The sequence below is a fragment of the Rhinolophus hipposideros genome (assembly GCF_964194185.1).
Source record: "Rhinolophus hipposideros genome assembly, contig: HAP1_SCAFFOLD_173, whole genome shotgun sequence".
NCBI classification, from domain to species: domain Eukaryota; kingdom Metazoa; phylum Chordata; class Mammalia; order Chiroptera; family Rhinolophidae; genus Rhinolophus; species Rhinolophus hipposideros.
Window position 1 is genome coordinate 38,635 of NW_027668831.1, and position 15,947 is coordinate 54,581.

Here is a 15,947-nt window from a genome sequence, read left to right on the forward strand (position 1 = left end):
TTTACAAAGGCAGCAACAACAACAACAAAAGGAGTACAATTCAGCTATCTGCATATGAAATGAAGTTTCTTGATACGATTAAAATTTAGATGATGTTCTAGAAAAGCTATCAGTTATCTATTGCTGCCTCCACCACTCCCAACTCGTGCAATATTTAATGAAGATACACTCTAAGTTTCCATAACAAAAAACGACAGCAAACATGTTGGCAACACCTGAGAGTACCTTGTTTTCACCAAAGTCCTGAAGGCTGAATTGAAAACGCAATTAATAGCTGACAATAGGAACCTGAACTGGGACAAAAGCAATGACCTAAATCAAGATAGAATGATACACTGAGCCTTCTCCACGGTCTGTCCCTGGTTCAAAGATTAATCTGTGTGGGTCAAAAACGGCAGTCTTGCTTCTTTAACATAGAAAGCAGTTACTAAACTTATCCCATTCCTTGTTTTCACTCAAAAACACTACAGTGAGGTCCCTGAAATGCATGAAATGTTTGCAACTTACATGTACAAAAGTCAAAGAACAAATATGTACGTTGTTAGCCTCCCCACTCCCAGATCACTTGTCCGCAAAGCTTCCTGGCAATCTCCAACCTTGAAAACTTCAGCCTACGAAGGCATAGACTCCTGAAACAAGGTTGGGCTCAAATGACCCACAGTAGGAGTTCTCTATTTCCCTGTTCCTGGAAAACAAGCTAAATGGAGCCTCAGTCATCCACTCCCAACACAGGCACGTTACCACCTACCCAACTCCATTACTGGTTTCACAATCAGTCCTCCCTCTGCCCAACCCTCCATCTCCATGGGAAGGACATCAGCGCGTTGGGCAAAGAGGTAGAGGTGACAAGACACCTGCCGTGGTGTCTTGTGCTGATCTATGTAGTTCAGCAATCTCCAGTGCCTTTGGACTCAAGGGGACCCCCTCTGTAATTTCGGGTGCAGGTGGATGATACCACATTCCTACTTGCTATAAAGAGAATGTTTCCAGAGGCTCAAAGGTTTAATATGTTTTCATACAAACCTTAAATTTTGCTGGTTCCTCCAATTCAACAAACAAAACAGCAGCAACCTGTTCAGGCAGGACGCCCTTGAGCCCCTTATTTTAATCTGCTTTTTTAGACAACTACCAACATCCTGTGTCCTTCCTTCCTGTAATTTCTCTTTACCTTGTCATACCCTAACATTCTGATCTCTTTTCCCTCATCTGATCTCTATCTAATCTCTGCTCTAAGAGCCTTATTCCTATCCCAACCTGTGTTGTTCCTCTTGAAACGTGGATTCCCCTGCTAATTCCATTCTTAGCCTCTTCCATTGCATTCACTAGACCTTTCCATAATTAAAACACTCACCCAAAGGATGATAAAGAAGGAAGTGTACTGGGCTTAGAAACCTATACTAATCTCATTTCATCACTCACTGTACTCAAAGAAGTCACTTCAATCTCTTACAGTTCAAACTCCTCATGTGATCAACCACTTGACCAAAACATTAATGGCAGCATGAAATACTAGGGGGTGTTTTGAATAATTAATTGATAACATTCATTCAACACCTGGAATTCTATGTACTTTTGATTCTGTCAAGAAAAATGGAGAATACTTAGCTGGCAGAAGTGGAAAAAAATAACACAACAACAGCAACAAAACTACCCCGAGTAAAGCAGAGAAAAAGGTAAAAAATCAAGAAAAGTCATGGAAGAAGGAAGAAAGACTCTGGAAAAAGAGAAAAAACTTCCTAGAACAAGGTAAAGGTATTAGCCAGAAGGAAAACACAGTCTGAGGAGTCAGTAAGTAGAGAAGTCAATTAGAAATATCCTCTCAATTTGTGCTGAATTAACACAACAGTGTATACATAGATGATCTTCACTTACAGAACAACAATTCGTCCCAAGAAGGGTACATCGCATTATACCTGAAAACATTTATCTGATTAGGTCTTGCTTATGTACAACCTGTGGTTCTGTGGCCACAGCGAACTGACATCTGCCCTCAACACTGATGGTGAAAACAAGGTTCTCGTGACTGCTGCAATTGTCAAGTACATTAAGACAAAAGCTTGGGCTAACTGGGCTTGATAGGAAACTTCTAAATCAGCATTAAGGCATCACTAAACGGGACTCTCTGAGGCCACCTGACGTGCACCTGAATCTTGAATCCAGACCTGTCCAGGCACTTCTCAGTACAGGCTGAGGGACAAGAGAACGGACTTGGGAAGCCAAGCAGGCTGAAGGTCACATCACGGGTTAGCCACTTGGTAACTATGGAACCAAGTGTCAATTAATCCACCTCCTGGAACCACACTCCTCTAATGAATAAAAACAGCCGAACAGCACAGCTACTTTGCAAATCAACTGTGCCGATGACCTGGGATAACCAATGGTAGGCACATAGTATAGGGTCTAGCCCAGAGCAGAACACTCATTAAAGCTTACTGGCTTCTCTCCGCAGTCTCTTAGTTAACATGCAATTTTAGAAATCCATAAAATCCTACCTGCTTGCAGGGTCGCATTGAGAACACTCATCCACTGTTAAAAGAAAAAAAATTCAAATACATTGTAAATACACAATAGAAAAACACAGAACTTTGAAAGCGTCAGATTCAAGTGATGTAAAAATATTTGTTTGGGAACACCCCTGAAGACTATAGTAGAGTGAATGTTACTGATACAACTGGTGGGCAATTAATACATGAAGAACTTTTACTTCCTCTGCTGTATATCTGTGTGTGTGTGTGTATATATTTATATTTATATATTTATATACATACACATATACACAGATATATATATATATATATATATATATATATATATATATATATATATATATATATATACATATATACATATGTACCTATATATGTGTGCATGTATGCATATATACTCCCCAGGGTACGTGAAATACTAGTCTAAATGGATTCACCCTTTCTCCTTATTCCCTTTCTTATTTCCTTATGTTACTCTGATTGAGGAAGAATGCCAATGTCTTGCTAAAACTTATTCCATTTGGCTGTGAGTTGCGTAAACATAAAGCAGATTTTGCTACAAAATGACTATAGGAAATTCATAACTACGATCAACCTACACAGAGGTGGGCTAGGGTTGAACTCTTTCTGTTTTTTTTTATTTCCTTCTTTGCTTTCTCTGTTTTCTTGTAGCTGTGATTCACACAATTCATGGAGGGAAGAATTATGTAAGAGGAACACACCTACAACCTGCGTCTTTCGTTTGTCTATTACGGGCATCTGTCCAAACTCTGTGGGTGCTGACAGAGGTCTCATTGAGTGTGTGGCAAATGGCCTTTTATCACCAAATTTCGAATCCCCGGATATTTGACAAGTTCCATGATTGAAAGTCAAAGAAGTAGAATCCCAGCTGGAAAAATCTGAAAATAAAATTTTCGTTTATGAGGAGGTAAAAATAACACAAAGTTGACCATATTGTAAAACTTCCTTCTTCAGAGAAGCAGTCCCACGTCCTCCTTTCTCCCAAACACTCTACTCCTTCAGAGCTCATTTTATTTTAGGTGTCCTATACTTGCCATTCACGTAAGTTAAGTTGAATTAACTATTGTCACTCAGCAATTTCTGTTATATAATGTGGTTCCAATTAAAGCTTTTCTTCTTATTACTTAACATGGTGCTGTGTGTGACATTTTTTGTCATTATCAAAAGTTATGTCTAACCGCTTATCTTAATTTTAAATATGTGTGACAAACATGGATTTAAAAAACTTTCATTGAATGGTACAATTCCAAATAAGAAACTACTTATTACAAGAAAATGGTCTTTTCTAAATGCCCCAATATCTTCAGAATTCATTTTTAAGCCTTAGATAAACAGATATTCACATGACAAATTACAGTCCTGGGCGACCTTATTGTTTACAAAGAAAAATGGGATCAAACGAGGTCCCCATGAGCTCCAAAGAGTACAGGGTACCATGAGACAGAAAATGAATATATAACAAAAGTATTTTCCTTTTGTTTTTTTAAACAATATTCTCAGCTTAAAACTTTTTAAGACAAGTGAAAGAAAAACACAATTGTAGAAGTGAAGCTTTAAAGCCTCTTTTATCACTTCACATCCAGGAAGCCCGTACATCATTTAAAACGGTGGTTTCCAATGTCATGTGAGAATCCGTGAAGTCCCAAGGTCTGTCAGTCGAGGGGCCCGAAAAGGTCAAAGCTATTTTCACAGAAAGACTGAATGTCATTTGCCATTTTCACTCTCATTCTCTTCTAAGTGTACAGTAGAGCTTTCCACAGCCGTGATATCACAGCTCTGATGGTGACATCATAGCTCTATGGTTACTGGGTCGTAGCTCCAATGGCTCACGGAATGCATGACAGTGTGTGCTCGTATTTTAAATTGTTCAGTTTTTATTTCTAATATTGTAACTATCTATGGAGACTACCGACTTAAAAATATTCTTTGGAATTCTCAATAATTTTTAATAGCATAAAAGCATCCCAAGGCACAAAAGCTTCAGAATTCCTTTTTTCAAAGATTGTGTCTACCAAATATTCATTATCATTAATTACTTCTCCCATTTTTAATAATCGAAGACACCATAGGCGCACGTACACACATAGCCAGTGTCTGCTCAGCAGAACATCTGGTTGGCTTAAGACCATCAGTGTCACAACACTAAGAGGAAGTAAAGTTAAAACACAAATGACATGGTAGCAACTGAGGCTTACTTGGGTAAACGTCAAAATTCAAATGACCATTTGAAACGCTGGAAGTATCTTCCAGTTTGATTATTAACCTCTGAGAACCCCTATTAAGTACAGGGGTTCCAAACTGGGACATTTAGGATATCGAAACAAGAGGAGAAACATTTTAGTGAAGTCACCCTTTTAAAATCTTGTTTTCTTATTCCTGTCGATGTCTTTTTTCTCAAACATCGATACCAACAATGACATCACGTTGTTTATGTGAAATACTTCAATTAAATTTGTAACAAAGGAAAGTAAGTCTGAATAGAAGACTGTGAGCACGTCAAATGTCCTTGCGTACTCCTTCCCAAAATTAAATTGGTATTACACAGTGTACCTGGTCTGAAGGGTTGCACATCGTCCATTCCTACAGCTCTGTTAGGAACAGGATCTTCCACTTCAATGCTCGGCTGAAGGGGTTAGGAAACAAGATGATTAGTAATTAATGGACACTTCACACCATCTCTAGTTAATAATTCAGGATGAAAATGTTAAAGTTATCACCTCCAAGAAAAGGATTTTTTGAAAAATATGTGTTTAAGCATATATTAGGTTCGTGCAAACGTAATTGCAGATTTGCAATTTTTTTTAACCTTTTAAACCTCAATTACTTTCACAACAACCTAATACTTTGATAAGTGTACTTGATATAACTGTTAAATATTTCTAATGACAGATTTGTTTTTTAGTGTTAAAACAAGATACTTGCTTGACATGGTAAGAACCCTTGGTGTATGTCCAGTTGAGTTTAGACAGAACATTTTAGAACCTACTTCATCTATGTCAACAAGAGCTAGGAAAAACCGAACTCTTATTGGACAAAAAATTTGATAGAAAAACATGATTGAACCAAGTGGCAAAGAGATAAGAAAAACTTTTCATTAAATTGTGTTTCAATAAATGATAGGAAAAATGTTATATATAGTTATGCAACTTTTCAAAAAAGTATAATAATTTCTAATCAGGGAAAAATAAGAACATTTATTTATTATAGTCATCTGAAATGTACCAGACACTTACTATGCACATTTTATTTCTTTTCCACCCAAAACAACAAATATGAAAACAGTTTGATGATGGTTACCCCACTTCCTGCTTGGTGGCCATTCCAAGACATTAGAATGAAATGATGAACAGATGTGATCCATTGTTGTTCATGCCCAGCAGGTTTTGCTCCTAGATCTTCACATGACTGGCTCCTTCTCATGCTTCACTTGGCCGTTTTTGTCACCCTCAGAAAGATCTTTCCTGACCACCGAAACTGCACTCCCACTCCTATTCCAACTACAACCATGCCCCCCCCATGACAATATTCTCTAACCCAGCATTCTCCATTCTCTTTAAATGACCCAGATATAGTGACTTACAATGGACTGTTGTTCACTTGTTTTTCTGCTCCTACAGCTACAGCTGAACCCCTGAACTTCCCTATTCATTGTCTAACTGCCCAGCACAAAGCTGGTATCTAACTAGAAATTTACTCAAGGTGAAACACTGAGCTCGCACCAACAGAGCCTCAAGTACCGAAACACTACACATCTACAGGGTATCGCCTATCACAGTCTCCTGAAGTTTAGCATCCCCCAGATTAGAAATTCACATGCTTCTGACTTTTCCACTCTGTTCTTAACACTACTGCCATTTGATTGTCCTTCAGGTTTACAGAAAGTGTCCTCACCATTTAGTAAGTCACTACGGCCCACTGTGATCATTGATTTTATATTTCTATAGCTCCCTTTACACTTCACAAAGTGTTTTCACATTTGTTACCACATTAGTTCATTCCACATACTGAAAGGTAGGCATAAGTACCATTACGACAAATGAGGTCACTGACATCCGACAGGTTAAAAAGAAGTTTCCCCAAGATCCCACAGCTAGTAAGTGACCGATCCAGGATTCTAGTGTGTTCTTATCGTCAAACACAGTGCCTACACCAGTAGGCTGCAGTTGCCTATATCAGAGGATCACACCTTTCTTATATCTTTCAACAGCTGTCATCTCACATTGGCTCATCATTACATTGTACTTCTAGTACTACGAGTACGGTCGCCATCAAGTTACTCAATGCTTCCTATTTTAACTGAACACGACAGTTGTTACATATTAAAGCAGCACTCAGCCAAATTGTTGTTAGTGTAATCCAACATATTATTAGTATTCACCAGGCTTTTCCTACTGTAGAAAATGTCCTTGCGGACCTATTTGACAATACAAATATAATGATACTTTGATATCCCAGACATTATGTTTCCTAGTTCCAAGTTACAAACAAACCCTACTATCCAAATTCTTTCTGAATTTCATTAGGATATTTACACATCCACAAAAACCACAAAGTCATGCATTTGGGCATAGTTCGAACTGGAATAACTTTAATTTTTAGGTAAAGTTAACTTCACAACCCAAACCGGTTCCTTATGACTTGGAAGCCTACGTGTTTTATACTATTCCCAAGATTCTGTAGCTATTGAGTTACCCATCCAGGATTCCATTCTGTTCTTTCCTCAAACACAGTGTCTAGACCAGTAGGCTGCAGTTGCCTGTATCAGAAGATCACACCTTTCTTATCTCTTTCCACAGCTGTCACCTCGCATCAGCTCATCATTACTTTGTACTTCTATTACTACAAGTATGGTTGCCATCAAGACACTCAATGCATGCTATTTTAACTGAACAAGACAGTTGTCCTGTATTAAAACAGCGCTCAGCTGATTACTGTTAGTATAATCCTACGTATTATTACTATTCACTATGGTCTTTTTTCATTGGAACGGTTTCTTGCAGATCTATTCGACATTACAAATATAATAATACTTTGATGTCCCAGGCATTATCTTTTCAAGTTCCAAATTATTAAAAAAAAAACACCCTACAAACCAATTTCTTTCTTTCTGACTCATTAGGACATTTGCACATCTACAAAAACCACAGAGTCATGCATTTGGGCATAGGTTGACTGGGAATAATTCTTTAGCTTTTAGGTGAACTTAACTTCACAACCCAAACTGATTCCTTATGACTTGGAAGCCTTAGTGTTTTATGCTTTTCCACACTGACTTCCTTAAGTGACACTTGCAAGTTAGCAGAATTGTACTACGCTGTCTTATTATATTACGCACATAGCTAGTTTATTCATTATAGGATAAACCATAAAAAATGATTTGTATGAGGAAATGCAGAGGCGAGAAAGTAAAGTCAAAGCATACCTTTTTCATTTTAACATCACTCAATGGTGATATTTAAAATAGTAATGATAATAATAATAGTGTAAGACAGTACCTCAGAATCCCAAGGTGATTCTTCATCTTCATCTTGTCCTAATCCTAATGATGACTTTATAACTATAAAATGTAGTCACAGGTACATTAATGTGAACATATATTACTATGCATTTTAAGTACACATTCAGTCGTGCTTATTTCCATAAAAGTAATAGCAGAAAAGAATTCAGGGGAACGAAGCATTTGCAAGAAGAAGCAGCTGTTAGTAGTGGGGATACTTTTGCCCAAAAGATAGGAAAAAATGCTTAAAAGAAATGAATATCACATTTGGATCGACACATGTTAGATTTCTTTATAGCAGAGCTTAAGCTAGAAAGAATTCATAGATAGTCACTAAATTACCACTTATATTATTCTGGTGTGCTCCATCAACACAAGTCAAATTACCATTGTTTGCTTGGTCTTGTGGAGCACTTTCAATAATATCCACACGATTTTCTCTTTTTCGAATTGCTGGCTTGGTTGCTTCTTTCTATTAAAAAAAGAAAGAAAAAAAAGAAAAGAAAAACCCAACTTCAGAAAACATCCTATTCATTTACTCATTGACTCACTCACTCAGTCAATCCGTAGGTAAGACAAGAAAACTTTACTGTAGCCGTCATAGCCAGACCCAGGGGAAGCTGGAAATAGAAATGAAACATTTTGTCCTACATTCTAGTAGGAGTAGAGATATTATAATACATGAAAAATAACAACAGAAAAGTACCGCTCTCCACTTCCACACCTGAAGTGAATAAAGTATAGTAAGGGCACAAAAGAGACGACAATCCGTTTTATCAGGGAAGCTCAGCAGATACTGCAAAGATAGGGCTGCATCTTGAAAGTTATACAAGGTGCTGAGGGAAGGCATGAAGGGGATTCCACAAGGGCAGCAGGAGCAAAAGCCTGAGGTGTGAAACAACATGTTGTAAGTGAGGGCAGCAAAGGAATGAGGTAAGCCTGGAACTCTGAGAATGGGATAGAGACAACTGCAGAATCAGAACCAAATCAAAGAAGGCACATGTCATGCTAGCAGATGAATTCTACCCTCACGTAATGGGGAGTCACTCAGGAAGCAGAGGTGTTGCATCTTCACAATTCTAGTTTACAACAGCCACTCGGGCTGCAATTTATGATATTGAGGACTTCCGTTTCTTTCTAGGATCCTATCCATCAGCCTGTCTTGTGTCACAGCATAGCCTCTCCCCGGTGCCTCCAAAACCACAAAGGCAGCTGCCAACAATAGGTCACTTTGTAGCTTCCCCTAGGTGGCTCCCGGTTGGGCACAAGCAGCAGCTGGCTTGGGCCTGCCCCACAGCCCCTCCCAAGAGGCCCCAAATCCAACACACCTGGGGATCAGTTTCAGCAACACCAGAACATCACCAAAATAGCTCCATAATGACACGCCCAAGCCATGGACTGAGCAGACACCGGAGCCCTGCTACAGCCGATCTCACTCTGTGGGGTCAGCCCACACACAGGGGTTCATCTACTGTAGTCACAGCCAGTCGTCCTGAGGGTCAATTCCACACCCAGATGTGCCAACAGCAATAAGGCTCAAGTACAACAGGAGGGCACACACCACCCACACGAGCTTCTGGAGCACCCGGCTCAGGTGACCGGGGAGACTGTACCACTGGGCCCCACACGACACCTGGTATGTAAGGCAATACTGTCAAGACGAGGAGAATTAGCAGATCTACAGAATACAGGAAAACAAACACAGAGAGGCAGTGAAAAAAGAAGAGAGAAAGAAACATTTCTCTAATGAAAGAACAGGATAAAACTCTAGAAAAAGAGGTAAACCAAACGGAGACAAGCAATATACCAGATACAGAGTTCAAAATACTGGTTATAGGGATGCCAGATGAAATTAGGGGAAGAATAGACAAAGTAAGTAAAACTTCAACGGAGAGACAGCAAACATAAAAAGGACATAGAAATCGTTTAAAAAAAGTCTGAAATGAAAAATACAATATCTGAAATGAATAATTTATAGATGGAATCAGCACCACATTTGGTGAAGCAGAGGTTCAATAGTGATTTGGTAGACAAGGTAGCACAAACACCCAATCAGAACAGAAAAAAAATGAATATAAATAAAAATAAATAAATAAAACAGAAAGTGCTTTAAGGGATGTCTGGGACAATATCAGGTGTAACAACATCCGTAAGGCTATCTAAAGGAGAAGAGAGAGAGAGAGCAGGAATTGAAAACCTATTGGAATACACAATGATGGAAACCTTTCCTAACCTGGAGAAGGAGATAGACACACAAGCGTAGGAAACACAAAGAGTTCCAAACAAAATGAACCCAAACAGGTCCACACCAAAACATATCATAATTAAAATTCCAAAGGGTTAGGACATGGAGAGAATATTAAAACCATCAAGAGAAAAGTAGTTAGTCACGTACAGTGGAGATCTCATAAGACTGTCAGGTGATCTCTCAAGAGAAAATTTGCAGGTCAGAAGAGATTGGCAAGAAATATTGAAAGTGATGAAAAGCAATAATCTACAACCAAGATTACTATTACTGCATCCGGCCAGGCTCTCATTTCGAATCAAAGGAGAGGTAAAGACTTGCCAGAGAAAAAGATGATTGCATCAGCACCAACAAACCAGTATCAAGAAATGTGAAACGAGGACTTGAAAAAAGAAGTAGAAGTAGAAAGAGGAAGAGGAGGAGGAAGAGGAGGAGGAGGAGGAGGAGGAGGAGGAGGAGGAGGAGGAGGAGAAGAAATATGAATAATAAAATGGCAATAATTACATACGTATAAAAATTACTTTAAATGTAAATAGGTTAAATGTTTCAGTCAAGACATAAGGTGGCAGAATGGATAGGACTACAAGAGCCATATATATGACATCAAACTCAAAAATTTTTGCACAGTAATAGAAACCATCAACAAAATGAAAACACGACCAGATGAATGGGAGAAGATATCCAAAACACATAAGGAACTCATAACACCACTCGTAACACCAAAAGACAATGCAATTACAAAATGAGAAGAGTACTTGAATAGACTTTTCTCCAAAGAGGTCACACAGATAGCCAAGAGACATACGAAAACATGCTCAGTGCCACTAATCATCAGAGCGATGCAAATTAAAAGCACAATGAGCTACCACCTCACACCTGTCCGAATGGCCGTCATCAATAAATCAACAAACAACCAATGTTGATGAGGATGTGAAGGGAAGCCCCGTGCACTGTTGGTGGGACTGCAAATCTGACCAGACACAATGGAAAACAATATGGAAGCTCCTCAAAAATTTGAAAACAGAACTACCAGGTGGCATAGCAATCCCACTTCTGGGTTTTTCTCCGCAGAAATCCCAAACACTGATTTGAAACATGTATGCATCTGTATGGTTATATTTACATAATTTACAATACTCCAGATAAAGAAATAACTGAAGTATCCATCGTAGTGGATAAAGAAGAAGTGGTACATATACACAACAACATACTACTTGGCTGTAAACAAAGAACAAAATCTTACCATTTGCGACAATGTGCGTGGACCTAGAGGGTATTATTCGAAGTGAAAAAAGTCAGATAGAGAAAGGCAAACACCACATGATTTCACCTATTGGTGATATGTAAAAAAAAATAAATGAACATAGAAAAAAGAAACAAACTCATAGGTGCAGAGAACTAACTGATCGTTGCTCAGAGGGAAGAGTATCGGGGAACAAACTGAAAAGGTTAAAGGGTTAAGAAGTACAAATTGGCAGTTATAAAATAGTCATGTAGATGTCAAGTACAGCACAAAGATATAGTAAATAACACTGTAATAACTAAGTATGGTGTCAGGTATACCACACTAATCAGGGTACCACTTTACACATTATAGAAATGCCTAACCACTATGCTGTACACCTGAGGCTGACATCATTGAATGTCAACTGTAACAGAAATGAAAAATTTTACATTTAAACTAAAAACTTTCTGAAATTTGATATTTTATTATGTAGTTTTTAAGAATCACTGCTTTTCACCAGAGTAAAGAAAGGATCCTGTCTTTTGCAGACACGGCTCCTTTCTTTACTTTGGTCAATGCATCATGGTCAATGGGCATAAAATCTCACGGACATGTTTTTATAGGGAGCAGCTAAGAGCATCATCAGCTTTGGAGCCAAGTGGATTTTGCATCAAAACCTGGCTACTGCAAGACATGCTGCCTAGATTGCCTTGGACTCCATTTCCTTATCTCTGAACATGAGGATTCCCTTCCTTGACAAAGCTATTCTGAGGATTAAATCAGATCATGCTTGTTACAGAATAGGTACAGAACAAGTGTTGATTTGACTATGGAGTATTTCAGCATATCAGTTAAATGAAAATCTGTGTCGCTCTTGCTTATACGGGCGCAGGGGCCCACGCATCAAAAACCATGTAATCAAACACGCCATTAAAACACTAAACTTGAAAAAAAAAAGAATCTCTGCTTTTCAAATTGGTTATTATTTTATACAAAACATATACTCTTCAATTAGATAAAGACATTTAAAATATTCACAATGCAATGATTTAGAACATAGTGGAATCCCTTTGTAATATGGGTTTTGAGATAGACAACATGAATTCTAAACTTTCAAAACTTCTACTATTATTTTAAGTCTAAATGATGAACCTGGTATATGGGAAACTAATATAAAATAATATGGAATGTCCACGGGATGTAAGTGAAAAAATAATGGAGAAAACACTCCCTCCTAACAAGTATACCCTACCAACATACAAAGCGTAAAAAAATAAAACTATATGTCATATGCTATATAGTTTTAAAACTGAAAGGTATCAGGAAGAATTCATGACTGTTACAATGAGTACCTGATCCATTAAAGATTTCATTTCGGGACGAGTATGATAAAAGTCAGGCTGGTATAACGTAAAAGTCACATTAAGAATCCTTACCTTTAACCAAATTGCATATCTCCGTCACTGTGGGAAAACTCCCTATAGAATTTTACTATCACTATACATTTCCCAGACCCTTCTTCTTTCAGCTCCCAACTTCGATACTTACTAAAGTTAAAAGAACAACAACAAAACAACGAAGCATCAAATGGTCATATGTTATCAAATGGTTCACCTTGACCAATTTTCCATAACAAACATAAAACAATGATAGGTGGAGCACTACTAAATTTTACAACTCGGCGCTACACAAAACTATATTAAGAGCACAACAGTTAATTTCACACAGGAGCCTTTTACCTTGGTACCAACATCGAAGAGTCCATCGTCTGACGTAGACCATGAATCATCACTGCCAGGTTTCCAGGAAAGACTTCCGGGGAAAGATACACAACAGACACAAGTGAGTTCATTTCTTTACAAAGGCAGCAACAACAACAACAAAAAAAGTACAATTCAGCTATCTGCATATGAAATGAAGTTTCTTGATATGATTAAAATTTAGAGGATGTTCTAGAAAAGCTATCAGTTATCTATTGCTGCCTCCACCACTCCCAACTCGTGCAATATTTAATGAAGAGACACTCTAAGTTTCCATAACAAAGAATGACAGCAAACATGTTGGCAACACCTGAGAGTACCTTGTTTTCACCAAAAGTCCTGAAGGCTGAATTGAAATTGCAATTAATAGCTGACAATAGGAACCTGAACTGGGACAAAAGCAATGACCTAAATCAAGGTAGAACGATACACTGAGCCTTCTCCACGGTCTGTCCCTGGTTCAAAGATTAATCTGTGTGGGTCAAAAACGGCAGTCTTGCTTCTTTAACATAGAAAGCAGTTACTAAACTTACCCCATTCCTTGTTTTCACTCAAAAACACTACAGTGAGGTCTCTGAAATGCATGAAATGTTTGCAACTTACATGTACAAAAGTCAAAGAACAAATATGTACGTTGTTAGCCTCCCCACTCCCAGATCACTTGTCCGCAAAGCTTCCTGGCAATCTCCAACCTTGAAAACTTCAGCCTACGAAGGCATAGACTCCTGAAACAAGGTTGGGCTCAAATGACCCACAGTAGGAGTTCTCTATTTCCCTGTTCCTGGAAAACAAGCTAAATGGAGCCTCAGTCATCCACTCCCAACAGAGGCATGTTACCACCTATCCAACTCCATTACTGGTTTCACAATCAGTCCTCCCTCTGCCCAACCCTCCATCTCCATGGGAAGGACATCAGCGCGTTGGGCAAAGAGGTAGAGGTGACTAGACACCTGCCGTGGGCCATAGATCTATGTAGTTCAGCAATCTCCAGTGCCTTTGGACTCAAGGGGACCCCCTCTGTAATTTCGGGTGCAGGTGGATGATACCACATTCCTACTTGCTATAAAGAGAATGTTTCCAGAGGCTCAAAGGTTTAATATGTTTTCATACAAACCTTAAATTTTGCTGGTTCCTCCAATTCAACAAACAAAACAGCAGCAACCTGTTCAGGCAGGACGCCCTTGAGCCCCTTATTTTAATCTGCTTTTTTAGACAACTACCAACATCCTGTGTCCTTCCTTCCTGTAATTTCTCTTTACCTTGTCATACCCTCCCATTCTGATCTCTTTTCCCTCATCTGATCTCTATCTAATCTCTGCTCTAAGAGCCTTATTCCTATCCCAACCTGTGTTGTTCCTCTTGAAATGTAGATTCCCCTGCTAATTCCATTCTTAGCCTCTTCCATTGCATTCACTAGAGCTTTCCATAATTAAAACACTCACCCAAAGGATGATAAAGAAGGAAGTGTACTGGGCTTAGAAACCTATACTAATCTCATTTCATCACTCACTGTACTCAAAGAAGTCACTTCAATCTCTTACAGTTCAAACTCCTCATGTGATCAACCACTTGACCAAAACATTAATGGCAGCATGAAGTACTAGGGGGTGTTTTGAATAATTAATTGATAACATTCATTCAACACCTGGAATTCTATGTACTTTTGATTCTGTCAAGAAAAATGGAGAATACTTAGCTGGCAGAAGTGGAAAAAAATAACACAACAACAGCAACAAAACTACCCCGAGTAAAGCAGAGAAAAAGGTAAAAAATCAAGAAAAGTCATGGAAGAAGGAAGAAAGACTCTGGAAAAAGAGAAAAAACTTCCTAGAACAAGGTAAAGGTATTAGCCAGAAGGAAAACACAGTCTGAGGAGTCAGTAAGTAGAGAAGTCAATTAGAAATATCCTCTCAATTTGTGCTGAATTAGCACAACAGTCTATACATAGATGATCTTCACTTACAGAACAACAATTCGTCCCAAGAAGGGTACATCGCATTATACCTGAAAACATTTATCTGATTAGGTCTTGCTTATGTACAACCTGTGGTTCTGTGGCCACAGCGAACTGACATCTGCCCTCAACACTGATGGTGAAAACAAGGTTCTCGTGACTGCTGCAATTGTCAAGTACATTAAGACAAAAGCTTGGGCTAACTGGGCTTGATAGGAAACTTCTAAATCAGCATTAAGGCATCACTAAACGGGACTCTCTGAGGCCACCTGACGTGCACCTGAATCTTGAATCCAGACCTGTCCAGGCACTTCTCAGTACAGGCTGAGGGACAAGAGAACGGACTTGGGAAGCCAAGCAGGCTGAAGGTCACATCACGGGTCAGCCACTTGGTAACTATGGAACCAAGTGTCAATTAATCCACCTCCTGGAACCACACTCCTCTAATGAATAAAAACGGCCGAACAGCACAGCTACTTTGCAAATCTACTGTGCCGACGACCTGGGATAACCAATGTTAGGCACATAGTATAGGGTCTAGCCCAGAGCAGAACACTCATTAAAGCTTACTGGCTTCTCTCCGCAGTCTCTTAGTTAACATGCAATTTTAGAAATCCATAAAATCCTACCTGCTTGCAGGGTCGCATTGAGAACACTCATCCACTGTTAAAAGAAAAAAAATTCAAATACATTGTAAATACACAATAGAAAAACACAGAACTTTGAAAGCGTCAGATTCAAGTGATGTAAAAATATTTG

At 38.7% G+C, this 15,947-nt stretch overlaps 1 protein-coding gene across 1 annotated transcript in view; it reads right to left on the bottom strand.

Moving 5' to 3' along the window:
- The window catches only part of LOC308495754 (ankyrin repeat domain-containing protein 26-like), a gene marked incomplete at its 3' end in the record, with an annotated part of 39,212 nt that overhangs the window by 19,647 nt on the left and 3,618 nt on the right, over positions 1–15,947 (bottom strand). Inside the window, exons 3-7 of the mRNA XM_081080728.1 lie at positions 15,818–15,851; positions 13,214–13,286; positions 8,392–8,476; positions 8,003–8,064; positions 5,058–5,130 (exon numbers count right to left, since the gene is read on the bottom strand). Of these exons, the coding sequence (XP_080936854.1) occupies positions 5,058–5,130; positions 8,003–8,064; positions 8,392–8,476; positions 13,214–13,286; positions 15,818–15,851 (327 nt within the window). The remainder of the gene's footprint in view (positions 1–5,057; positions 5,131–8,002; positions 8,065–8,391; positions 8,477–13,213; positions 13,287–15,817; positions 15,852–15,947) is intronic.